Source organism: Mus caroli, unplaced genomic scaffold (assembly GCF_978045245.1).
Source record: "Mus caroli unplaced genomic scaffold, Mus_caroli_1 scaffold_6, whole genome shotgun sequence".
Classification (NCBI taxonomy): domain Eukaryota; kingdom Metazoa; phylum Chordata; class Mammalia; order Rodentia; family Muridae; genus Mus; species Mus caroli.
In genome coordinates this window covers 7,044,848-7,072,492 of record NW_028227261.1, presented here as the reverse complement: position 1 = coordinate 7,072,492, position 27,645 = coordinate 7,044,848, and the positions used below count along the sequence as shown (strand labels likewise).

Here is a 27,645-nt window from a genome sequence, read left to right as displayed (position 1 = left end):
GCCTTCCCATCCTTCTCTTTAGATTTACTTTTTTTTTTTTATTTTATTCTTTGTATTTATATGTGTATTATCTTGAAGATTAAAACATTTCCTAATTAAAAACATGTACATATGCACTATGTATATATTACACACTTGGGGAACGGTCAGGCCACGCTCTCAGCCCAGGCTGACCTAAAAGTTGTGTTCCTTCCCCCTCCCCCCCTGAACACCTGCAGTCACCACCAAAGTTAAGTCTTATCGCAGGCTGCTTTCCAGGTCCTCCTTTATACATCGGAAAAGCAGCTACAACTCCCGAGGTCTGAATGTATCTTTCTTCCCAAATCAATGACCCTTCATCCAGAAATTCTTCACTTTGCCTTGTGTTCAAACTCCTAATTCTCATGCCACAGTCAACACTGTCTACCTCAAGGCGGCCAGAAAAGAGCAGGATGGTGTCCTTATCTACCATCTAGATGAACATCGTTAAAGCAATCATCACACGTGTCTCAAAGGCCTGACTTTAGTTTAGTAATGAACCAGAGTTAATCCTGATCTCCTTCTTGCAATCACTTCAGTAAAGATTAACTTCAGAAGGGGCTGGAGAGATGGCTCAGCAGTTAGGTGCTTACCACTCTTGCAAAGGACCACAACCGCCTCTAATTCCCATTCCCCAGAGTCTGACAACTGCTGGATTCTCTGGGCTCCTACACAAATAAACTTACACAGGTACATACACATATATATATATTTAAAGCTAAAACTTAGAGGACTGGCAAGATGGCGCAGCAGGGAAAGATGCTTGCCATCAAGAGACAACCTGGGGTGGGGGGGGGGAGGGTGCTGAAGAGACGGCTCAGTGGTTAAGAGCAATTCCAAAGGTCTTTAGTGCAATTCTCAGCAACCACAGGGTGGTTCACAACCATCTGTAATAGAATCCGATGCCCCCTTCTGGTGTGTCTGAATAAGTAAATCAAATACAACAAACAACAAACAACCAACCCCCCTTGGCTTGGTCCCTGTGTCCCCCATGATGGAAGAAGAGAGCTGACTCCCTTACTCCCCGACCTCCATGAAGCACCACGGTGTGTGGTGCATTCAGTGTTTACACTCACACAAAACTAAGTCATGTAAAAGTCTTAGCCTTCCAAAGTCTGTTAAATACTTTATTTTACTCCTCCCCACAACTGTGTTACCACAGCATAAATATACAAAATGTTTTCATTATGGAACCCTAGAAAACAAGGCTGTTAAGAGAAGATTTGTATTTAAAGCCCTTTATTCTGCAGAATACATTTGTTTATCTAATATCTCAAAGTCACTAATGCAGTAATTATACTGCTGTCGGCAGACTCCCAAGGCTCTGCCTGCAGCTATAATTAACGCATCAGTGTGGGGGCCCTGCGACTTTATATTAGCTTCTCTCAAAAGCAAAGCAGATTTGGGTTTGTTAAAAATCCTCATGATGGAATAGGCATGGTGGCTCGTGCCTGTAATCATCCCACTCACGAGGCTGAGGCAGGAGGATGATTATCTGAGAACTTCTAAGGCTGCACAGTATGACTCTGCCTCAAAAACACAAAGCAAAAAGCCCAGTGATACCAGAGTAGCCTTCATCTGCTGAAAGCATCCTACTTCAAAAATTAAGGAAAAAGGGCACAAAATAAAATATTATATCCACCATTTATATTTCAAAACCATGAAATCAAAACCTAAAGCCATAACCTTTTAGAGTCTTCTGCCAATACAGTAAAAGGGGCAGAAAACATAAAGTAGATTTGAATAAAATACTTATAACCATAAAGTGCTTTAACCATTTAAAATAACAAACTACATCCCTAATGTGATTAAAAAAAAAAAAAAAAAAAACGGGCTGGCTCAGTGGTTAAGAGCGCCGACTGCTCTTCCAAAGGTCCCCAGTTCAAATCCCAGCAACCACATGGTGGCTCACAACCATCCGTAACGAAATCTGATTCCCTCTTCTGGAGTGTCTGAAGACAGCTACAGTGTACTTACATATAATAAATGAATCTTTAAAAAAAAAAATAAATAAAGACAAAAAAAAAAAACCCCAACCCAAACAGGTATATATATATATATATATATATATATATATATTACACACACACACATATATATATATATATATATATATATATATATATGAGTGGTGGCAACATCTCAATCCCAACATTCCAAAGGAAGAGTTCAAGGTGAGCTTTGTTTACCTAGTGAGTTCCAGGACAGCCAGGGCTATATAAAAAGACTCTATCAAAGGGGGGATGGAAAAAAAAAGAAAACAAGCCACAACTCTTCAATGTCACCATATGGTCATTCTTTAAAACAACAAAACATGAGACTAGCCAAGCATGGTGGCACAGGTCTTTAATCCCAGCCCTCAGGAGGCAGAGGAAGGCGGATTTCTGAGTTCGAGGCCAGCCTGGTCTACAGAGTGCATTCCAGGACAGCCAGGGCTACACAGAGAAACCCTGTCTCGGAAAACAAACAAACCCCCTGAGACTAGAGAGACAGTTCAGTGGTTACGACTGCTTTTCCAAAGAACTCTGGTTCACTGCAATCACCCACAGGGCAGCTCACAACCTCCTGTAATTCTAGTTCTGGGAGATCTGACCTCTCTTCTGGCCTCCACAGGCATCAGGAGACCAGACATGCAGGCAAACAAGTAAAATAGAACACACTTGCTTTATACAATTTTTTTAAAATTCTAAAAGCTAGATATGGTGGCTCAGGGGATCAAGGCAGGAAGATCAAAAGGTGAAGCCAGCCTCACCTTTTGGTGGGGGAGTGTAGGACACAGTGAGATCCTACACTCCCCCACCAAAACAAACAGCTGATCTCCCTAAGCAAATATTGAACAATTTTAGGAGATAAAGCTAGGGCCAGGGAGATGGCTGAGAGGTGAAAGTGCTAGCCACATACAGAGTTACTCACCAGAGTCAACATAAAAAGGTGCAGTGTGGGTCAGCAGACAGCTCAGCAGTAAGGAACACTTGCTGCTCAATTCTAAGGCCTAGAGTTCAGATCCCAGCACCCACTTCGGGCAGCTCAATAACACTTGTAACTCTTACCCCGGGGATCTGACACCCGGTGGCCTCAACAGGCACCACAAACATAAGCATGTGCACACACATAAACAAACCACAAAGGCCAAGGAGCCTGGCAAACAAGATGACAGCAGAATCAAGAGAAATGCCTCAACAAAGCAGAAAGCAGGAGAACCAACTCCAGAATCATTTTCTTACTGCATTCTCTGCTCTGCCAAACAAAGGGCTTCTGAGAAACCTCCAACTTTTCCCGTCTCCTCCCTCCCTTATAAAGATGCCCCTCCCCAGTGCTTTCCAATGGGCATCATACTACTTCAATTACCTTTACCTCTAAAATAAACCAAAAACTCTAAAAGGTTCTGCTTGCTTAATAACAAAAACCCAATTTCCTGCTTATACCCACATCATCCACATTACTGAACAATACAACTGTGAACAGTACTTAGTCTCCTATAATGCACAATCCTTGACAGAGCAATCACTGAATGCCTACCCTCCCTAACAAACAGAAGCAGCAGACCAGCTTGCTAGCTCACCCTCCATTTCAGATCTCACTGGGTTACCAAAAGCAATCACAGTGCCTTGCTACTGGCATGGATATTTAAAAATTAACTTTAAAATGGACAGCAGAAAACAAAGACCAGGTTTCCTAGCAGATCTTACTGTTGGGAGGGCAGAGGGACACTCCGAAGGCAGGGGCAGGCAGGTTAAGTCTCAGGCCACCCTACTTTACATAGATAGGTTTTCCAGGATAGCCAAGGCAAAAAGAGATTTCCCATGGAGGCCAGAAGAAGGTGAGGGATCTCCCTAGATCCAGAGTATTGGATGGCTATGAGTCACCCACCGCAGTGTCCTCTGCAAGAGCAACAAGTGCTCTTCACTGCTGAGCCGCCTCTCCAGCCCCAGCTGTCTCTTGCATAGCTGTTTTGGTATGAAAACAATGTAAGCAGTTTAAAAGCTTATATAAAATAAAATCAGTTCTCGGGCCAGTAAGAAGCACAGGCATTTACCACCAAGTGTAATGAACCATTCTTGATTCCCAGAACCCACATGGAGAAAGAAGAGAATCAACTTCCAAAAGTTGTACTCTGATCTCCACATGTGCACTGTGGCACAAATACTGCCCTCCCCAACACACACAGTAAATAATTAATGCAATTTAAATTTCTAAATGCAGTTCTTAGGCCAGCAAGAAAGCTCAGCAGATATGAGCACCTCCTGTATAAGCCTGACTACCTGAGCTGGATCTCCAGGACCATGAGCCACAGGAAGAGAAAGCTGACACTCCATGGTTGTTCTCCACATGTGCACCATGGCACTGCAGACATGTGTCCCCAGGCATCCCCCCCCCCACACACACACACTCTGTCTCTCTCTCGTGCATGTGCGCACACACAGGGTAAAATACACTTGAATAAGTGGATGGATGAAAAGCAGTTCCAAATACACACGGAAAGTCTCATCTAACTTAGACACAATTATCTCTGACTTTAACATGCCCAGCTAGCACAATGGCTCCACCAGTAAGTTTGCTTCCTGCTGAGCCTTATGAGTTCAACCCCTGGAATCCACAAAGGAAAAAGAGAAATGACTCACAAGGTGTCTCTGACCGCCACACAAGTGCACAAATGCACAGACATACACACAAAAAATAGAATAAATGCAAAAAAAACCCCTAAAAACCAAACCTCTGACTAAAAATAACTTTGGTACTAAGATTAACCACAAAATTATTATTATTATTTTTTTTTTTTTTTTGGTTTTTCGAGACAGGGTTTCTCTGTGTAGCCCTGGCTGTCCTGGAACTCACTCAGTAGACCAGGCTGGCCTTGAACTCAGAAATCCGCCTGCCTCTGCCTCCCAAGAGCTGGGATTAAAGGTGTGCGCCACCACGTCCACTCAAAATTATTTTTCAAATATCCTTCTACAAGTATATATCATTGTATTTGATCCTTATAAATGGTCCTGGGTTAGGTGATTGGAAAACAACAGCTTTGCCCCCACTTACTGATTCTGGAAACTGAAGCCTCTGTCTCACATGGTATGCAGTGGCTGTATCAGTGAGCTACCTCAACCTCAGGATTCCCATTTAACAAAGGAGAACCCTGTGACTCAAGAGTCTGAAATAAACGATGACAACTGAAACACTGATCATAAGCACAAAGAACACGAGCTACTGAAACCATGAGGCACGGGGGTTGGATGGGAGTGACTTGGTGCAGGCAAAGCACATGGTCTACCTCTGAGATATCCCACTAGCTTTGGAACCCCACTGTTTTGTTTTCTGACAGCATCTCATTGCACAGCTGGGACTGGCCTCACACTCATTAAGTAGCCCAGCCTGACCTGAAAATCCAGATCTCTTGCCTCAACCTTACAGGTCTAAGCCTGGATGAAATTATGGTCTTGAAGAATATTCAAGAAACAGGAAAGGTATCCAACAGACTATTAAATGACAGACCACTTCAACGATTTCATTAGATAAAGGAAAACCATTGTACAAACTATGTTATTCTTACTGAAAATGGAGAAAATAAAAGAGCCTTATTTCTATTCTTGTTTTTTTTGTCTTGGTATTTTAGAGACAGGGTTTCTTTGTGTAGCTTGGACTGTGCTATAACTAGCTCTGTAGGCCAGGCTGGCCTCAAACTCATGCACATATGCCTGCCTCTGGTGCTGGATCAAAGGTGTGCACCAGTACAGCCCAGCTGTATGGCTGTAGATATCACCTTTAAGAACAGAAATAGGAAGGAAAAAAAAAAAGGCAGCCAGATAGATACCTATGAGTTCTAGACCAGCATGGTCTAGAAAAACAAAACAAAACAAAAAAGGTTTTCTCTCTCTCTCTCTCCCTCTCTCTTTCTCTCTTTATCAATTATGACTAAAGAGAAAGATAAGACAAATTCTATTTAGTGAATCCTTCTTATTGAAGGTATAACAGATAAGAAACACAACCTCAGAACGTGTCCAACTTTATGAGACCACTGTGCGAAGTAAAAACCTGTCAGCACTGTGTCCTGCAGGCGAGGCCTACAGCAGAGACATGAGGAGGATCATCACAGGCAGACTGAAGAAACCTGAAAGAGTAAGCTATGTACCTACTGGCTCTGATCTGATGAGAAATGGGTGAATAAGGCTGGATGGACGCTCAGTGGTAAAAGTGTTTGCTATGAAGCCTAATGACCCAAGATTGATCCTTGGAAGCCACAAGGGAGAAAGAATCACCTCCCTAAGCTGTCTACACACATAAATAATTAATATATATAAATACCTATAATACCTAGAGAGTGATATATCTGTAACAACAATATCTATCGGCTAACTATTCTAACACTACCCAGTATTTCCTAATATAGAAAATAATTACAACACTGACAACAATTACTGCTGCAAAGTGACCGTTAAATCCAAAGAATCCTCTTTTGTTTGTAGAAGCAGCCAAAAAAATACATCATCTCTCTCTTCCTCAATGCAGTGCTATAAATAGAACTCCACAGTAGGCACTTCTAAATAAACACAAGAGAGACCACACACACACACCAAAAAAACAGGTTCCAACACTAATATTCTATTAAATTGTGTTCATAAAACTCTTGGAAACAATTCGATAAATAGAAACAGAAGACAGAAGAAATACTTCTAATTTACCAAAAACTAGTATTATTTTTATCACATATAAATATGTCTCAACATGATATGCTGAAGACTTTTTAGGCAAAATGAAAATAAAACAAAACAAAAAATACCAGGGTCAAGGATGTCCCTCAGTTAGCAAAGCTCTTGTCTAAAGCACAGCACCTCATATACCAAACAGACTAATGCATGCCTCTACCGTCAGCCTTCAGGAGGTGCAACGGAAGGAGTTAGAGGTCAGCCTGGGCTACAAGAGACACTGTCTCAAAAAAAAAAAAAAAAATCAAGAAGGAAAGAGGGAAGGAGAGAGAGAAAACAGGATATTCCTGATATCTTGTCTATAAATGAGAGCACAATCTAATCTTTATGACCCTGAACTTTAGCCTAAAAGGAAAAAGTAACACAAATATAGGGGTGCAGGGCCAGCAAAGTGGCCCAGTGAATAACAGTGCTTATCCATGGAAGCCTGATGGCCTCCGCTCAAGCTCCAGAACCCACAAGAGTGGAAGGAAAAAAGCATCCACAGAGCTGCTCTCTGACCCCCACACCCACAGTGCAATACACACCTGTGACACACACAGTGATAGGCAGGCAGGCAGGCAGGCAGGTCAGTAACTAAGTAAACTGGAAGAGCTGACGAGGGACCAGAGGGGAAAGGTCCACCGCAAAGTCAGTCACCAACACATAAGCTTGTGCACAAGAAAGGTGGCCTTCAAGATCCCAGTCTCCCCCCCCCCCCCCCCCAGTACTGAGGAAAGAGAAGGCCCCTGACAGTGCAGGATAGGACCTGGGCATTCTCTTACTTTTGTGAAACACTTAATCGAGTAGACACATGGCTTTAGAAGTAAATACTCCCCTCTCTGTAAAAGGAAGGAGCAAAACCATGAACAGACCCTAGCTTCTGCTGTGCGCAGGCACAGAGTACCCAACCTCTTCCTCTGTGTGACTGATTAGTTCATAACAGAAAAATCATACAGATGCAAGAGCATTCCTGCCTACAGGTATGTAGTGGCTCCCAATTGTAAACCCAACACTCAAGAGACTGAAGTAAAATAGCCATGGGTATGAGACGAGCCGAGGCTATAGAGTAAGGCCTGTCTCCAAAAAGCAAACTAATCAAACAAAAGCATCACTCTCCACATCAGCCCTTCTCAAATCCCCACAGTGCTCATGCCCAGATTTTCAATTAGTCAACTTGGAACATTCTCTGTGTCTGTTGCGATATCATCATTTGGTTTAGAAATGCATATGTATGAATGGGAAAGTCTTTTAAAATGCAATGTAGGCAATCAAAATAAATAAATAAATAAATAAATGCACAAAACTGCTTTGATTCTACTGAGCTTACACATTAAAGAATAAAAATTTTAAGACTCTAGTCAAAGGAGACAGATAAACAAGCAGATTTACCCAACAGCAAGACAGAATTCTATAAAAGACAAAGCAAAACATTACAATTCAACCCTACACCCTATGAGAAAACCAGCTCTACCAAAAAAAAAAAAAAAAAAAAGAAAACCAAATAAAAAAGCCGGGCGTGGTGGCGCACGCCTTTAATCCCAGCACTTGGGAGGCAGAGGCAGGCGGATTTCTGAGTTCGAGGTCAGCCTGGTCTACAAGGTGAGTGCCAGGACAGCCAAGGCTACACAGAGAAACCCTGTCTCGAAAAACCAAAAAAAAAAAAAAGAGAAAACCAGCTCTACCCACCTCTTTGTCTGAGGGGATGTGTATGCGTTCAGTGTCTCCAAACTTACACTTAAGCATGAATGTCAAACGTTAAATCATTACTTTTGACATCTTCCTTTTTTACGAAGTAGACCAAAAAAAAGTGGAGCTAAATGGATATTACTGAACAAAGCCATTTGTCTGTGTTCAGGACTCTAAAATATTTAAGGCAGTAATACTTGTCTATGCCAGAAAATGATTCCTAAGACCACATATCACTTAAATAAAAAGGTTACCTACCACTAAACTTTCAAATTTTACATATTCCTCAAAGTGTTCTTTATGCTTTTCTACTCTGTGTAAAAATTATTATGGAAGGGGCATCCTCTGTTGCACCCCATCTGCAAGGAGCTGCAATCCTATGATCAACAAGCAGGCCAGTTTGCCAACATAACAGCCTTCCTTTTTTTTGTTTTGTTTTGTTCTGTTTTTTGTTTTGTTTCAGACAGGTTTATCTGTGTATCCCTGGCTGTCCTGGAACTCAGAAATCCACCTGCCTCTGCCTCTCAAATGCTGGGATTTAAGGCGTGCAACACCACTGCCCAGCACATAACAGCCTTCTATAGCTGCTAACATAATATGGCTATGACATCCTTTTCTTTCTTTTATTTATTTATATGTTTGTTTATACAGTGTTATTTTCTATTTTTATTATTTTAATTGTGTGTGTGTGTGTGCAAGTGGGGTGGGCATATGTGCACATGAATGTGTCAGATCCCCCTTACTGAAATTACAGGCAGTTGGAAGTCGTCTGATATGGAGACTGGGAATCAAACTAAGGTCCCCAGGGAGAGCAGTGTGTGCTCATAGTCATACAAATGAAACAAATCTTTTTAAGAAATAGCTTTTATCTATTTATTCCTCAAGCATAGCCTCCACCTGTTGAGGTTTGTTCTGTTATTATGTACTGTAATGCTAAGCACAATGACCCAAGTGATGCTATGTGACTTGCCCTCAAATTATTTCTGATTATGAATAAAGATGCCTACAGCCTATAACTGGGCAGAACTGAAGTAGGAGGTCTTGGTGTCTGAGGAGACCACAAGGAAGGGGAGAAGGAGGAAGAGAGAAGATGCCATGAGTTAGAAGTCAAGAAAGCATGGCCATAAGGGTTAGTCGATTGGAATTAAGAGCAGCCCAAAACACAGGGTTATCAATAGGAATAGATTTTAATACTATAAAGGGTAGATATCTATCCAGCCTTACTGCTAATAAAGGCTTATTATAAATATAAAGGTTTTCTGTGTCTTTTTATCCGGGAACTGAATGATCAAAGGCAGGTTAGAAGCTCCTAGTTGAGATTAAATATTTCAGCACCTGTCTCATTACAGAGCTATTTCATTTGCTCTTTCCCAAACCTACATTTGTAGCTTTCATCTTTATCTTATGTACATGTGTGTGTGTTTGTGTGTGTGTGAGTGGGTGCACATGCACATGTGTGTGAAGGCATGTCGGGAGCAGAGGTCACTCCCAGATGTTACTCTCAGGCAGTCATACACCTCATGTACTAAGGCAGCTGGCCTGACACTTGCTGAGTCCTGCTTGTCGTCCCCTCCCCAGCAATGTGCTTTCACATTCAGCGCCTTAAATGGGGGTTCTGGGGATCGAACTCAGATCCTTACGCTTTCACAGTAAACACTTCACTCACTGAGCTAATACCTATGCTCTAATTGTTATCTTTGTTTTAAGACATGCAACAGTGCCGGGCATTGGTGGCACATGCCCTTAATCCCAGCACTTGGGAGGCAGAGGCAAGCGAATTTCTGAGTTCGAGGCCAGCCTGGTCTACAAAGTGAGTTCCAGGACAGCCAGGGCTACACAGAGAAACCCTGTCTCGAAAAACCAAAAAAAAAAAAAACTGGATCAGTCCTGCCAGCCTCTTGCCTTAAGTTCTTGTGCTGAGGTTACAGGTTCACACCATGATGCCAGGTAGCCCCTGCATTTTTCTAAAACTGTTATTTTATAACAAGTATCACTTTGATCCCTTTTATTTTGTATCATAATCATTTTCAGAACTGGAGATATAGTTCACTTGTAGAGTTCCTTGCTCACAGGCACAAAGCCAGGTATGGTCGACAGTACATGCCTATATAACTCAGTATTCAGAAGACAAGAGGCAGGAGGCTCAGAAGTTCAAGGTCACCCTAAACTAACATGTTTGAGCCCAACCTGGAATATAGAAGGAAGACAGACCCTATCTTAAAAAAAAAAAAAAATGTTTTTCTAAAAGAAAAGAATTTAAGGGGTGGGAGTTGTGACTGACAATTATTCTATATGGGGAATCAACACTTTAAAGAGTTTTTAGAAGTAAAAAATGTTGGTACTTGGACAGCTGATGAACACTGGCTCCTCAAGGAGAAAGTGAGTCGGGCGGTGGTGGCACACACCTTTAATCCCAGCACTGGGGAGCAGAGGCAGGTGGGTCCTCTGAGTTTGAGGCCAGCCTGATTTACAGAGTGAGCTCCAGAACAGCTAGGGCTACACAGAGAAACCCTGACTCAGAAAGAGAAGTGGAGGGGAGGGAGAGAGGGAGCAATCTCTGTCTGTCCGTCTTTCTGTTTCCTGACAGTTGACGCACTGGGACCAGCAACCTCATCCTCAGCAGCCATGCCTCTCCTGCCGCTCTGGGACCCCACGCCCAGACTGGAAGCCCATACTTCCTTCCTTAGCCTGCTTTGTGAGGGTGCAGTGGACAGGCTGCAGCACGTCCCATTATCCCGATCAGAGACTTTCAGAAGTCCACTGTGAGACTGCAGCAGTAACCACTCTGAAAAAATCAGTAACTCTACTTTATTACAAAGCAAACACTAAAAGATGGTAGTGTCTACTTGTATTTAAAATCATATTTTGCCTCATATTACAGCCATAACCAATGCTCAAATCAATCATTATAAGTCAAGAGAATAAGTTTTTCTTTTAATTTAGATTTATTTATTTATTTTATATGAGTACTCTGTCACTGTCCTCAAGGGCATAGGATTCCATTACAGATGATTGTGAGCCACCATGTGGTTGCTGGGAATTGAACTCAGGACCTCTGGAAGAGCAGCCAGTGCTCTTAACCTCTGAGCTATCTCTGCAGCCCAAGAGAATAAGTTTTAAGAACATCTTCCCAAGCTCAAATTATATTTAATAAAAGAAAGAAAGCAATCTTGGGGCTTTAAAGTTATATTTTCCTTCAGAATTTAGTCAAACCCACTGCTTAGACCTTCACTCTCATAGAATCTAAACTTGATAAGTAAGGATCAACACTTGAGCTATTCAGGGTCCATCAATTACAAAGAATGAAATAAGCAGTCCATGCTTAAGTGCTACAGCAGTCCTGAGGGGACACACTCAGCAGATCATCCTGAACTGGCAAAGGGTTAGGACACAGATGTTCACATACTCTGATCACAGCAAGGAGGAGATGAAGGGAAGGGAAGGGAAGGGAAGGGAAGGGAAGGGAAGGGAAGGGAAGGGAAGGGAAGAGGCATGCTCGTATGGAAAACAACTTGTACTCACTGGTCGAGTTGCCTTGCATCTGAATGATGCACTTGGACTCCTTGCTGGTCTCCCGAGAATTGAAGGGCCTCACTCGAACAGCGACCTTCACGGAGGCTCCCGACATTCTGATGGCCTGATATATGCAGTCCAGAAGTAAAAATCAAATCTTCTCTTGAAGTTGTGTTCAAGGTTCCTTTAAAAGAGAAGCATTGTACACAAGGTTGTCAAAATTAAGGGACACAAAGGCTGACTCATGAGAGCTACTGTTTCAGGTCTATTTCTAAAAGCCTGCCTATTATTTCAACTACAGTCTTATATTCCCAACAGTCATTTACCAAACAGTAAAGATGGAAACCATTTTCCTATCCTATTATCTCTTTCTCAAACCCTAAAAAGTCTCTAACTAATTAACTAAAAGTAACCTGCAGAGTAACAGGCACCAGTCTTTCTCTGCTCGCTCTAGTCAACTCTGCTCGCTCAGTCCCTGCTTGCTCCAGCCCAAAGATTTATTTATTATTATACATAAGTACGCTGTAGCTGTCTCCAGATGTTTCAGAAGAAGGCATCAGATCTCATTCAGGTGGTAGTGAGCCACCATGTGGTTTCTGGATTTGAACTCAGGCCCTTCAGAAGAGCAGTCAGTGCTCTTACCCACTGAGCCATCGCACCAGCCCCTCTATAGTCTTAACTATATAAATGCAGTCCTCTCTGTATAATGTTACTGCTGTGAGCAGGAGGCTTTCCAGGGCTACTACCTGGTAGAAGATAATCAAGTGAGATGCTTCTCCCTGAAGAAGACTTCCTCAGCCTTCCTTAGTTGCCTGCAGTTCACGCTAGCGTGTCTGTTGGTGTCATCCCTCTTCAGTTTGTGTTAAGGAAGCTATATTGTTGAGACTTCGAGATAGGAGACAAAATCTCACAGCAAACTTCCTGTCCATCTGACTCTTACAGCCTCTCTGCTCCCCCTCCCCGCCCACTCCCCCGCAGTGATCCCTGAGCTTTAAAGGCAGGGCTGTGGTGGACAGGTGCCACTTGGACTGGACTCCACAGGGCTCTGCATTTTGATCCGTTCTGTTTTTCTGTAGTGGTCTCCATCTGTTGCAAAGAGACATTTCCTTGGTGAGAGGTGTGAACTACACTAATCTGTGGGTAAAGGATAAATATTTGGAACATAATGAAGGATTGTACTGGTTTAGTAAAGTGGCAGTTGTAGGTTCTCCTGCAAGAGCTATGACTTGCCGGGGGAGGGCTGACTGAGTTTCTGGCACAGTATCTTTTTTCTTGTTGTTTTTGTTTTGTTGAGACAAGGTCTCTCTATGTAGCCCTGGCTGTCCTGGAACTCACAGAGATCTGCTGCATCTGTCTTCTGAGTGGTGGGATTAAAGGCCTGGACGACCGCAAACAGCCTTCTAGCTAGGCAGGCCTTAAAGCCCATGAGTCCAAGAGGTGCCCTGCTTCCACCTTCCCAGCCTGGGATTACAAACACATGGCACTCAGACTGGTTTGGTTGGTTGGTTTTAAACTCAGTTTTGAGTTCCTCAGCACTTTCCTGCACTCTCTCTCCAGCCCACCCCCTTCTTTTTTTTTTTTTTTTTTTTTTTTGAGACAAGGTTTCACTGTGTAGCCTGGGTGCCCTGAAACTCATATAGACAAGGCTGGCTTCAAACTCACAAAGATCTACTTGTCCCTGCCTCAAACATGCTAGTATTAATAGTGCGTGCCACCACACCTGGCCCCTCTTATTTTCTTAATATCATCATCATTATGTGAGATTTTTCTTTTTGGGAAATGTCTTGTCTTCTGTCCAGACTGCTCAGATATCTGCCATATGTATTAGCACATAGAACAGAGTCTGGCTGAGAGGTCAGAATCTATTAAAGGAATCAATTAATGAGCTTCATTTCCCTGATTGGGAAAATAACCTGTTTAAATCCTTGCTAGGTTCAGTGATTTTTGGTTTTGTTTCAAGTTATTACAATGTTTTGATATTAATCTTATTTAATTTAATACACATACACTGCAATGTTTTTTCTAGTCTGTTTATCTTTTATTTTATAGTAACTGGAAAGTTCTTAATATATTAAATACCTTCGTGGCCACATTTATCAAATGAAAGCCCAAAGTTATGAACTTTCCCAATTAATGTTGCATATGCTATAGTCATTCGTTCAGTACTATCTCTCTCTGTGTGTCTCTGTCTCTGTCTGTCTCTCTCTCTCTCTCTCTTTCTCTCTCTCTCTCACACACACACAAAGAATGCAGCACTGAGAAAGGAGCTACATAAAAAGCATAGCTGAATATGGGTGTGGCAACACATGTCTGTAATTACAGCAACACAGGAAGCTAAACTATAACGTCTGCTAGGTCAACAGCAGCCTAGACTTGACCAAATAAAACTTTGTCTCATAAAATTAAAAAGTGCTGGAGATTAACTCGGTGGTCCTGAGTTCAGTCACTGGGTAAATAGGTGGATGAATGGATACATACAGAGGGGGAGGGAGGAGAGAAGGAAAGGAAAGAGGAGAAAGATCACAGCAACATTGCAGTTCCCCCAGGACTTTGATATGTAATTATCATTCTAACTCTTATGATATCCAAAAATTAGTTATCTCCCCAACTAGTAGTCTGCCGATTCTCCCGCCTTCTCCCTCGGGCTCTTTTGGAAATAAGGTCACTATGTAGCCAAGGCTGGATTGAATTCTCCATCCTGTCTGCCTCAACCTCCCAGATGCTAGGATTTCAGGCCCCACCGACCCCTCATTCTCCCCATCCATGCCTAGGAGGATTCTTGCAACAATCTCCCCATCCATGCCTAGGAGGATTCTTGCAACAAAGGAACTTCTTTTGAGCTTTCCGTTTTGACCCAATAGTCCTTTACCAGGGTTGTAAGCAGAACTAAAAAGCAATAACCATAAAATAGCCACTGGCCAGTATTCAACAGTTTTAACATAGGTATCAAGTACTGGATTTTTGTTTTAAATTTATGTATTTTGTGTGTCAGAGGACAGTTTGTGGGAGGTGGAGCCCAGAGGAAGATGAGAGTCCTGCTCTATCACAGTCCCTCCAGACAGGCTCTACAGACCTAGACCTCACTGTTTTTCAGCTAGGCTGGCAGGCTAGTGAGCCCCAGCAATCCCCCTGTCTCTATATCCTTCCCTTGCAGCACTAGTCACAGACTTCTACGGCTGGGGTGCTAAGGCTCAGAACTCAGGCACTCGAGCTTACGAAACAAGAGTCCAGCCCCCAAATCAAATCAACCTTCCTAAAGCATGACTTTCGGGTCATTCTTGTTTCTAAGAATCTATGACCAAAGTCAAAGGACACAATCCATGTTCTAGCCCAATTCCTCCACTCACCGAACCCCAGGGCCTTTCACAATTGCTAAATAGACCCAAATAATCCAGCTCTCAGTGGTAACAGAAAGATACTACCCATATTCAGAATAGGGGAAGAAATACTGAACAAGTCACCCAGTTTCTTCAAATAGCAGAACTAGGGAGAAGGTGGTTATAAAAAAGGTCATTTATCAACCAAAAGCAATGATCTTTCTTCAAGAAAAGGCGTAAAATTTTTGATAACCAGGAATAGAAAAAAGATTGCTAAAATGTTGGCAGTTATTTTAAATAATTTGATTTTTAAAAAGGATTTGTTTGTTTTCCTTTTTGTCTTCTACCTAAGACCTAGCAAATTACTCAAAGCTTCAGGCTTAGAAATTAAAAACCCGAACCCTCTTTACTCAGCTTTTGACACAATAGGCTTGTCACCATGAACTAAAACCTGAGTGTACTGGCTAGTTTTGTGTCAACTTGACAACTGGGAAGCAAGCCAGTAAGTAACATCCCTCCATGACCTCTGCATCAGCTCCTGCTTTCTGACCTGCTTGAGTTCCAGTCCTGACTTCCTTGGTGATGAACAGCAGTATGGAAGTGTAAGCTGAATAAACCCTTTCCTCCCCAACTTGCTTCTTGTCATTATGTTTGTGCAGGAATAGAAACCCTGACTAAGACACTGAGTATTTCTAACATCCTCACACCATCATTGTGCAGCCGGCTTAGCTCCCCTCCCTAACTCTTCTGCCTACATTTCATTCAACCTCAAATAAACAAGGCCAAATAGCTCTCACCCCAAAACAAGCTTGCCCCCTCTATCCATCTAGCCATAAAATTTCTTTCCATTCCTACCATGTTCCTGTTAATTAATCATCAAATTCCTTTTTGGCTGGGGAAGCAATTATTTGTATCCCCCTCTCTCCCTCCCTTCTTCCAACCGCTGATCCTCCTGCTCCAAATCCAGGGCTTCATGCATACTAGACCAAACACTTTACCAAGTATACATCCCCACCCAATAATATATACATTTTAATTTTCTTTTCCCACAAAATACAATAAGTGGGGGGGGGGAAACTTGCCCACAACAATATGAACATACAAAAATATAAAAAAATACACACTTTTTAATTTAACTCTGTGGTAAAACAGACTATCTTCAGTATCATAATTGAAATTATAGTTAAGTGAACTATAAAAAAGTTAATACATAAATTACCTATAACTATAGTCTTCTATAACAGATGTCCATCAAACTATTACAACTTCAAAACTTGCCAGGTGTGATGGTAAACAAATTGAATCCCAGCACTCAGGAGGCAGGAGGCAGGGTCAGACAGATCTGTATGATCTGGTCTACAGAATAAGCCAGCCAAAACTACATAGTGATACCCTTTCTCAAAAACAAAACACTTTCCATCCCAGAACCAGAGAACCAGAGACAGAAGGATCTGTGGCTGCTGGCCAGCCAGCCGACCAAGCTCATCATAAACTTCAGGCCAGTGAAAGACGACTGAAAAACCACTTGTAAAGTTGTCCTCTGGTCTCCACATATATGCACACGCAAACACATAAACACACATGAATGCACACAACACACAAGAAAAGCAGCTGGGGTGTATAAGTGTATAAATCCGTTATATACCCCAGACTACAGCATAGTTAAAAGCATTAGGAAAATAGACTGGAGCAAAAATTCCAGAAGCATTCACTAACATTACAGGGACAATAAAACACTTAAGTTTGCTGGGCACGGTGGCACACACCATTAATCCCAGCGCTTGTGGGGCAGAGGCAGGTGGATCTCTGTGACTTTGAGGACAGTCTGGTCTACAAAGACCAGGACTCCCACGGCTATTATACAGAGAAACCCTGTCTAAGGAGGGAAAAATTGAAGTTTCTTGACTGAACATTTCTCAGATTTTGCCTGCTTATCTTTGTTCTTCTGAGATTTCCATTTGCTCTCAGAGGCAACATAGATTATTAGAAGGAGAAAACAAATTGATTATCCTGCAAAGTGAAGAAGTAGAAATGAACAATATTTGTTTATTATGAATGATAGCAGATGTGTTAGTTAGTCTTTTATCAACTTGACACAGAGTCATCTGGAAAGAGAAGACCTCAATTGAGAAAACACCTCCGTAAGATCTGGCAGTAGACAAGCCTGTGGGGCATTTTCCTAATAGGCGATTGATGTGGAAAGGCCCCAGCTGACTATGGGCAGTCCCACCCCTGGGCAGGTGGTCCTGTGTGGTGTAAGAAAGCAAACAGAACAAGCACCCAGGAGCAAGGCAGCAGTCCCGGGTTCCTCGGTGGTCCTCAGTGGTCTCTCCTTCAGTTCCAAGTGCCTGCCTTGAGCTCCCCCCTTGGCTTCCCCTGGTGATGTGATATAACTTGTAAGCTAAAGAATCCTTCCCAACCTAAGTGGCTTTTATTCAAGGTCTTTACCACAGCAATAGAAAAACAAACAAACAAACAAACAAACTACTACACCAAGCTGTTTTGATTTGTTTGGGGTTAATTTATTTTGTCATATCCATTTATAGAAAGCATGTAAGATTATATTCCTAAAACACAGATTAGGGACTGAAGAGATGGCTCAGTGGTTAAGAGCACTGGTTGCTTTTCCAGAGGACCTGAGTTCAATCCCCAGCACCCACATGGTGGCTCATTATCATGTAACTCCAGTCCCAGGGGGACTCCAATGCCCTCCTCTGGCCTTCATAGGTACCCACACATGAAGACAAACAGTCATACACATTGAAAAAGAAAATTAAAACTACAGATGTTTTTAGCCAAGAAATAGTCTATTAGAATCACTAGTGAAGAGAAGGCCACTGAAAAAGACTGGAGAGACAACGACGGCACAGAGTTAAGAGCGCTTGCCCTGGCAGAGGACCCAGGTTTGACTCTCCACATGCAAAGGCTCACGATCGTCTGTAACTGCAGCTCAGAAGACCCCACGCCTCTTCTGATTTCCATGGGTACCAAGCACCACATGGTACACATTTGTACACATACAATAATAAAATAAATAGATTTAAAACAAAATTTGAGAAATTCACTGAGATGCATGAAGTTTGGGACTGGGCAGATGTTTGTTTCAGTAGCTAGCTACCTTAATCTAGTTTTTATTCTAAGCTCATGATACTAATTTTTATTCCAAAAAGAAACTATTACTAGCTCAACTTTCTAGAACAACAGTTTGACATCAAGGAATTTAAAATTAAATATATATATATATATATATATATATATATATATATATTGAGACAGAGTCTCACTATGTTGCTCTGACTGTCCTGGAATTGACATAACCAGGCTGGCCTTTAACTCACAGAGATCCCTCTGCCTCCTGAATGCTGGGATTAAAAGCACGTATGTACTGCCATGCCTGTGACTAAATTGTATTCTCAAGGATTGATCTGTAATTTAAAGAACAAAGCAAACAGAAAAGGCATGTAAAGAGCACACACCTGTAATCATAGCACTTGGGAGGTGGGGCAGGAAGATCGGGAATTCAAGGTTAACCTAGAGTACACAGTGAGTGCTAACCTGGGGTGCATGAGACCTTACCTTTAAAAAATAATAATAATGAGCTGGGTAGGGTGGCTCATTCACTTGAGAAGGGAAGGCAAGCAGATAAGGAATCCAAGAGCAGCCTCTACTACACAGGAGTTCAAAGCCAGCCTACAGTAAATTATACTACATTTCAAATAAACAAACAAACAAACAAACACATCACAAAGCTACGTAAACTTCTATAGTAGAGAACCTTTGATATACTAAAAATAGAGGCAGTAAAGATGGCTCAGCAGCTCTTCCCAGCAGCTCACAACCGTCTGTGACAACAATTCCAAGGGATCCGGCAGAAACACATGCAGGCAAAATACCAATGCACATAAAATAAAAATAAATCATCTTTAAAAATTAAAAAGAACCAGGCAGTGGTGGCGCACGCCTTTAATCCCAGCACTCGGGAGGCAGAGGCAGGCGGATTTCTGAGTTCGAGGCCAGCCTGGTCTACAAAGTGAGTTCCAGGACAGCCAGGGCTACACAGAGAAACCCTGTCTCGAAAAACCAAAAAAAAAAAAAGAAAAGAAAACCATAAATAGATAGATTATGGGGCTGGAGAGATGGCTTAGCAGTTAAGATCAGTCTGTTCTTCCAGAGGTCCTGAGTTCAATTCCCAGCACTCACATGGTGACTAATAACCATCTATGCTGGGATCTGATGCTCTCTTCTCGCATGCAGGTATTCATAAAAATAAAACTTTAAAAAGAGAGAGAGACTAAGAATAATTCCTTTCTATAAAACATTTATACATTTCTCTATATCTAATAATGTCAATAAAGGCAAAGCAAGTTTTAGGACCATGGCTATACCTGTAAAGTGGCCCCAATATGTAAGAATGTGGGGGTTGGGGGGAAGACAGAAAGAGAGGGAGAGGGAGAAGCAGAAAGGGAAGGGCGTGTGTGCATTTTTGATCTTTGATTCTCTGGTCACTCTGTGAAAGTGCAAACTAGACCCGTGTCAGGAATGCTGCTTTTCGCATCCTAACTCAGTGCCAAGATTCAGACAACACAGGAACAGTCTCTGACAGATCCGATTTTCAATTTCCAATGTGGCTGAACAGGCTCGGCCAGGTTCTCCAACTGTTTTCTTTTAACCACTGTCTAAAATAACCTGATACAATTTTTAGATTTACCAGACATATATCCTCTTGCCTCTGCAACTACAAGATCAAGAATCCTTTGCACTGCTGACATGGCTTTTTTGTTTTTTTCTCAGAAATCAAGAACTGCCTCAAGAGACAGGAGTTGGAGATGCAGCCCAGTTGTATACTGAGTGCTTGTCTAATATGCACAAAGCCCTAGATTCTATCCCCAGCATGGGGGTTTAAGGGAGGCACCCATGGATTAGAGGAAAATAGGCCCTATGGTTCATCAGCTTGAAATAAAGTATTCTAAGCAAATGATTACATTCTTTATTAGAAACAGTTACGTTAAATACTACATCCCCAGCGTGAAAAGCAAGTGAATTTGATTCTTGAAACATTTTACATTTGTGTGTGTATCTTACTTTGTTTCATGGAGAAGCCTCACACAGGGCTGGGGGTTGGTGGAGCCCGGGTTTGACTTGGATGCTTGCTGCAGCAGGTCTGCTCGGCCCTATCAGGATGTTCACAGTGGCTTGATCTTCCACTGCCTTTGCTTAGCAAAAACTGCATCTACCACCTCATAGGGAGAAGGCAGGAGCTCCTTCAACCTCCCCTGTCTCTTTACAAACCTCCCTGCCTACTTTGCTTTCCTCTCCCTGACTTCAGCTAGTCCCTTGGCCTGTGCTGTGTACCACTGGCTCCTAGTCTTTGGGGATCTGTTTTATTGGATGCCCTTCTCCTTTACTGACTTTCCCGCACTGCTCCTTGGACATGCCTGGCAAGCTCTACCTTAGGGCTGGCTCATGCGCTCTTCAGCCTGGATTGCTCTTTTTCTCTAATCTGCCTGGCTAACTCCTTCACCTCTTTCAGATTTTTGCTTAAATCTTACCACCTCAGCACAGCCTCCCCTGACTGAGCTACAGAGCTACACACCACTTCACTTCTGGGCTTTACCTCCCTTCCCTCGAGTCCATTCAGAGCAGCTCAGCTTCAATGCCTCTTTCCCCCAAGAGAATGAAAGTTTCTCCAAGACAGGGATCCCCTAGAATGTGTATGCAACATGATGAATAGAGCATACAGGTGTGCACAACCTTGTATCAAAAAATAAAGTGTCCCCTCTCTCCAGCTAATTACAGTCAGCATGAGTGGCTCTAGAGTCCCCTACTTCTTTGATATTGTTCTTTTTTTTTTTTTTTTTTTTTTTTTTTTTTTTGGTTTTTCGAGACAGGGTTTCTCTGTATAGCCCTGGCTGTCCTGGAACTCACTTTGTAGACCAGGCTGGCCTCGAACTCAGAAATCCGCCTGCCTCTGCCTCCTGAATGCTGGGATTAAAGGCATGCGCCACTATGCCACTATGCCCGGCTGATATTGTTCTTATTCAGGTTTCCAGCCTTTATTACTAGGAGGCGACGGGGAGTATGGTATGCACATTTTACATCACTGCTCTGCAAGTGTCTCTTACTTAACTTGCTCTGTCCTTGAACCTTTGTCTGCTTTTGTTTTGTGGGGCTGGCTTCGGTCTCCTGAGTCCACTGTGTTCCTGTCCACACACACACACACACACACACACAGCCATCCCGCTCATTAAATACAGAGTTTTGTATAAATTTTAAAGATCTGCTTGATGTTTGGTTTTGATTTTAAGAACTAGCACTTGGATTGTATAACATACATCCCAGTTAAAATAAATAGTAAACTAAGCCATTACGAGAAATGTGTGTTTATACTTTATAATACTTACTGCCTTTGGAAAGTATTTGAGCAAAGTACTATAAGCTCCACATATAATGAGACTATTGAAATATAAGTAAACAAAAATCTTGTGTACAGAGGGATAACTAAAAATACAGCTTGTCTGGACTAATAGTTTAGTTTTTCATGCTAAATTTTAAAGTGGGTCAGGTATTAGTGCACACCTATAAGCCCAGCACTCAGGAGCTTGAGGCAGGAGAGGGGAAGCCTGGACTGCATAGACCCTGTTTGAAAAAACAAAGCAAAACTCTAAAGACAGCCTAAGGGGAAGGCATTGGCTCGTCCTGGTACTGTGTCTGGTAGTGGTTTATACCTTCAGTCCCAGCACTTGCAAGGCAGAGGCAGCTCTCTGTGAGTTTGAGGCCAGCCTGGTCTACATAGTGAGTTTCAGGACAGCCAGAGCGACATAGAGACTCTGTCTCAAAACAACAACCAAATGGATCTCAGGAATGGTTCAGGCTGGCATGTGTCTAGTGGCCCTTCAGATGAGTAAGGAACTTAAAACAGCAAAGGTTGGTATCGTAAGAAAAGAGCTGGAGCAGCAAACCCAGACGTCACAGTGTGGGAAACGAAGAGACGAGGAGCCTTGGGGACTCAACATGGAATGCACAAGCAAGAAGACTACAGAAGTGAGACCTCTAAATTACCAGGGTTTAAGATCAGAAGGCAAATTTGAGATCTGAAAGCAATGACATGTTAGAAGATGTGGCACAATAGTAACCAGAAAAGAACCCAGCCAGTGCTTGAGAAGTGAAGGACTTTTAAGGAAAGGGTAGTTTTTAAAGAAGTTCAGCACAGTGGTCACTAACCCAGCTCTAGTCATGGTAGGGAAGTTTAGCATGTTTCAGTTTCTTCACATGAGGAAGAACTGTAACAGTATGTACTTGGCATGGCTGTCTATGAATTTGGTTAATAATGTGCTTACAGAAGAGCCTCCTGATATACAGAAACTGCTTATTATGAGCACAATGCTTTTCTCCTCGTTATTGCGGCTGCTACTGTTTACGTAGATAGTCACTGACATCTGCCAAGATGATGTGAAAAATCTGTATGAGGCTAGAGCCCTAGCTCAGGAGCACATTCCCTAGCTCAGCATATGCAAAGCCCAGGGTCCAATGCCTAGCAACACAAAGATAACACTAAAATTTGATTGTGAGGGAAAACTGAGCCAAAGGAGAAAATGACAGAAGTATGTAACTCAATGTCAAGCTCTGTTGTAAACATGAAATTTTTAAACTGTAAAATAAAATGGAAAAGCTTTATGGGGCTGGGGATTGGGAACAGCACTTGCCTGACAAGTCCAGTCCTCAGCCCTGCCAACTAAAAAAAGGTATTGTATCTAAGAGATAGTTTTAGTCTTTTAGTATATGTGCGAGCATAGATGTTAGTCTTTTAACCTGCACCTCGTATGCAACCATAAACAATCATCAGACCATTAATATCATACAGCATGAGAGAGAGAAAATCACAGACGCTTCCACAGCACACGCAGCAGTGCACTAAGTATATCAGAGTTACCTCTGAATACGCAACTGCAGTGCGAAGGGAGTCTGAGGACAAATGGCAGGCCGTACAGTACTTTAGGATGAAGAGCTGAGTCTCTCTGTGGGCTGGATTGACCTCTAACCACGATGAGAACAAACCAATCACTGAGCTCTTCACAAAAACAAAACAAAACAGAACAAAACAACCTCTGGGCAGTCCAAGACCCCTTCTACAAGCTTTCTTATCACAGCCACATCTGTTTAATGTCTTCTACCCTGCACCAAAATAAAGGTTCTAGAAGTATACATATTCACTCTCTTATGGAGTTCACACCTTTACCACTATCTGTTCACACAAGGCCTCTTTCAAAGAGAACACTGTGAAACAGGAACAATACACCTTTAACTTCAGGGCACTGTGAATTCTATCACATCAGTTTACAAGACCGAAGGGATATGCTTACTCTTGGGAAAGACTTGTTACAGTGAGTAGCCTGGGAAGGGGTTTACAAACAAGGCAGCAAGGATTCATTGTTGACCTTTATTTTGTACACAGAACAAGACCAAAACAGAAAAAAATAGGCTAGAAAGCTTTGGCCTTGGGAACTGTTGACAGACTTTTCTTGGGCAATAATTTATTCCCTGCACTAATTTAGTAGAAAAAAAAGAAAGTGCGTTCATATCTGGTTTTGAAATGGAAAACAGTCTGACCTATGCCTTAGAAACTGTACTTAATTGGATAAATTCTAGAAATATATTCAATAGCAAAGACCTATGCAGAGTCAAGAAATCTTTCCTCCATTTCAGATTTATAATAAGGACTAATTTGTTGTTGTTGTTGTTGTTGTTTGAGACAGGGTTTCTCTGTATAGCCCTGGCTGTCCTGGAACTCACTCTGTTGACCAGGCTGGCCTCAAATTCAGAAATCTGCCTGCCTCTGCCTCCCAAGTGTTAGGATTAAAGGCATACACCACCACTGCCCAGCAGGACTAATTTTTTTCAAAAGCTTAAATTATATTTAATCTCAGTTCTTTACATGTACTTAAAGCTACTCCTTATTTTGATATGGAACCATAAACAAACATTCTGTATTTCTTGAGTATTAATGTACTGCCAACACCACTAACTTTAGTCTTGAGAAACGGCTTAGCAGTTAAGAGCACTGTTTGCTCCTGAGGGGGACCCTGGTTCAGCTCCCAGCACCCACAGAGTGGCTCACAATCATCTGTCACTCCAGGTCTAGAGGATCCAGCCCTCATCTCTCCTTGGAGGGCACCACACAAGCACACAGTGCACATGCATATACATGCAAGCAAACCACTCATACACATGAAATAAACAAATTAAAAAAAAAACAAAATTAGTGTCTGTTGAAAGTTCACTGAGATTGCCTAACGGTAAAAATTACAAAAAATAGTGTGCTGATTTTTCTTAGAAGTAGAAAACATTGGAATTTGTTTTTGTAGTTATTCTTAAGTAGACAGATAATTAAAATAGGGGGAAAAAAAGAACTTATGCATTTAAAAAAGGGAGCATGGATCGTGGGAGTCTGGCTCAGTAGTAGACAACTTGTCTAACATGTCTAAAACCTGAGCTAGTGCTCCAACTCCCTCCCAAAAACAAATATATATAATAAATGAAGTTTAAATTAAAGGGCATAAAGAAGGCAGGAGTCACGCCATCTCTCCAGATCCTGTGCATGATCAAAGTATAGGAAAGCACATTTACAGGCTCACTCTGAAGCCAGTTATTGATCATTTCTAAATCTACTTTAAAACATCAAGATGAGTAATCTTCAAAGTCTCTCCTCAAATAGAACATTAACAACTCCAATTACTTCATAATCAATATCAACTACCACGCTTCTCAAATGAGAACGCAAGCTAAAATTTGGTTATGACTAAGCCAAATCCACAAAATGCCAACCTTTAAGTCCAATATCCACTATAATATCACTTTTAAACAGTTATTCAAAGCTGAACACCACTTTTCTCTGGGTTGAGACAGGCACATCATGACACAAAGCAGCATGCTTAGTGTTGGCAGAACAGCTGCTTGGACCAGAGAGAGCTACATAAGCAAGAGATCTGTTGACAATCTAAATTAGGCTACCTCCAGATTCCACAAAGATGACAACCTGCATCTCAGAGATACTGCTGCAAGTCTTCTCTGCTACCAGAATATTCCACTTTCCCTAATCTCTGCACGATGAGATACTATGCAAATCTATGCATGCCATGCAATACGCCAAGAGCCTCCAATATGGTAAAGTGGCCTTAAACATCAACAGGCCTTCGAGGGCCAAAGCAGCGGTGGATGGCGATGATAAGGACAGAAACACAGAATTTCACCCCAACAAGAATGGAATCTTCAAGCCAGTTTACCCTGAAGGCTCATATAGCAATTCACCAAAGAGAAAAAGTGATTTGGGAGCTCAATTTTACATTTCCAGTCGGTGAGGGTTTGCGTTGCATGAACAATGACTAGCTTGCTCTGAGTGGCCTCCCAACCCCCACAACTTGGCTTCTGGTGCGGCCAGTCACCCTGAAAGCTGCCAGGGCTGTCACTCGGTGCCTTCCAGCAACCGGACTTGGCTCCTAAAGGATTTGTCAGATCATCCTCCCAATATGGCTGCCAGAGTGATCCTGGTCGGCTGAACGTCGAGCCCACACCAGCCTTCCTCCCTTCTGGCCAGCATCCAACAAGCCCCCTCCCTCTGCATCGCTTCTTCCGTCCAGCCCTTGCGCCCTCCGTTCTGTCGGATGCCCTTTCCTACCTTCATCGGGCTCAGGGGCATTGCCACATTCCCGGTTGGAACCCTGATGCCAACCACAATAGGGGGTGAGAGAGCAGAAGAGGGGGGGAGAGATCGCCTGGCTCCAAGCTAGGCAGGGCCGGCTCGTCAGGGCTGCAATGTGCGCACATACGGCGGGACAGCGACGGATCTGCTGGCCCGCGGACAGAGCGGGGCCTGGCAGCCCAGGGGAAGCGGAGGGCTGGTGCAGGGCACTGCAGGGGACCGGCAGGCCGCTGGACCAAAGCCCGGCGCTCGCGGCCGGCCGGCCAGGTCTCTCCACGGAGGGCGAGGCTCCTCACCGCGGAGCCGGAGCCCCGGCCGGCCGCGCCGCTTCCTCGCTTCGCCCCCTCCAGGCCCGTCACCGGCCGGGAGTCCCTCCCGCGGGAGCGGCCCCCTTCACCGGCGCCGCGGCACCACCGCCCACCTCCTCTCGGCCGCCCCACCTCAGCCTCCTCACCTCAGCCGCGCTGCGGACCGACGGGCGAGCCGGCCGAGTCAGAAGACGCCGAGGCGCGCAGGGGCGCGGGAGGCCGGGCACCGACGCACCTCAGCGCAGGCAGCGGCCGCCGCGAGCCGCAGGGCGCCGCTCCGCAGCCCCATCACGCGGCCGCCCAGCTCTGCATCGAGGATTGGCGGGAGGCCGGGGCGCGGCGGTGGATGCGGCGGAGGAACAGAGAGAAGCCCGGACCCGAGCTGTCGCCTCCCGGGACCACTGCCGTCTGACTACACCGCGACGCTGCTCCCCAAACTCCGCCCGAAGCCGCCGGCGCGGGACACCGCCCCGAGCTAGAGCGCCGAGCGTCACCTCGGCCCGCCCAGCAACCGAGACCGACGCGGAAGGCGACCAATCGCGATGAAGACCTTGAGACAGATGACCAATAGTAAAGCGTGGCTGGAAGAGGGGGCGGAAGGTGCCGGCGGAGCGACGGAGACACTCGAGCGCCCCCTGGTGGTACGGGAGCCGATGCGGGTGCGGGTGCGGGCGTGCCTGGTGGGCGAAGCCGGTGTCCAGAGTTCCCTCCCGGGTGACCCCCCGAAAGGTGTTAGTGGGTAGCAGCCGCGCCTGTGTAGCCAAATGACCCGCTTCGTAAGGGGACAAAAAGTGGCTCAGTGACTGGGCGGGACTGGACGGTCCAGATGCCATCCAGAGAGCTGGGATTATGTGGGAGCGGCCGAGTGTGGAGTCATTGTCCATTTGGAAAAACAGCTCACACGGTGAAGCCACCGAGCCCGGCGCGGTGGGAAAGGAACCCCGCTCAGGCATGAGTGTATCCAGCAGAAAGCTTCCCAGCCTATTCTTGTCGAACCCCAGCACAACACCTCCCACACGCCACCTTGGGAGAAAAGGAGGAATGAGTAATGGGAAAGCATGACTTAGTGGGCATTCAGCGTCTCCTTGGGAGATGGCGTGCTGGTGTGAGCACAGGAACAAAACGCTTTGTATCGCGCACAGTGAATGGACTGAGCGGCCTGAGAGAGATGCCCCTAGAGGGGGTTACCAGGACTCATAAGAACACAAAAGCTCTATGAGCCATGTTTTTTAAAAATCAGATTTAGGTTCAGCTCAAAAGAAAAGCCCCACAGCCGTTCATAAGCAGCTCAATTCAGTGCTTAGTTAAAATATCACAATGACAACCTGCCAATCACACTGCATTTTAAGGTTAGAGGACGTGGTTTGGATTTACTAGCAGAAATTGAAAGTAAGATTTTTTTTTTCTCATCCCTGACTTTAATACAG

At 43.7% G+C, this 27,645-nt stretch overlaps 1 protein-coding gene across 10 annotated transcripts in view; it reads right to left on the bottom strand.

The window, feature by feature from the left end:
- Kif1b (kinesin family member 1B) overlaps positions 1-26,697 on the bottom strand; it is a 128,050-nt gene extending 101,353 nt beyond the window's left edge. For 7 of the 10 annotated variants that reach the window (XM_029476042.2, XM_029476046.2, XM_085838589.1 and 4 more), the window contains exons 1-2: positions 26,365-26,694; positions 11,907-12,081 (exon numbers count right to left, since the gene is read on the bottom strand). In XM_029476042.2, the coding sequence (XP_029331902.1) occupies positions 11,907-12,012 (106 nt within the window). In that variant the 5' untranslated portion in view covers positions 12,013-12,081; positions 26,365-26,694. Of the gene's footprint in view, positions 1-11,906; positions 12,082-26,364 lie in introns of all 10 variants that reach the window. The other 3 variants (XM_029476047.2, XM_021161571.3, XM_021161572.3) reach the window with 2 other exon arrangements.
- Between the last annotated feature and the right edge of the window lie 948 nt (positions 26,698-27,645).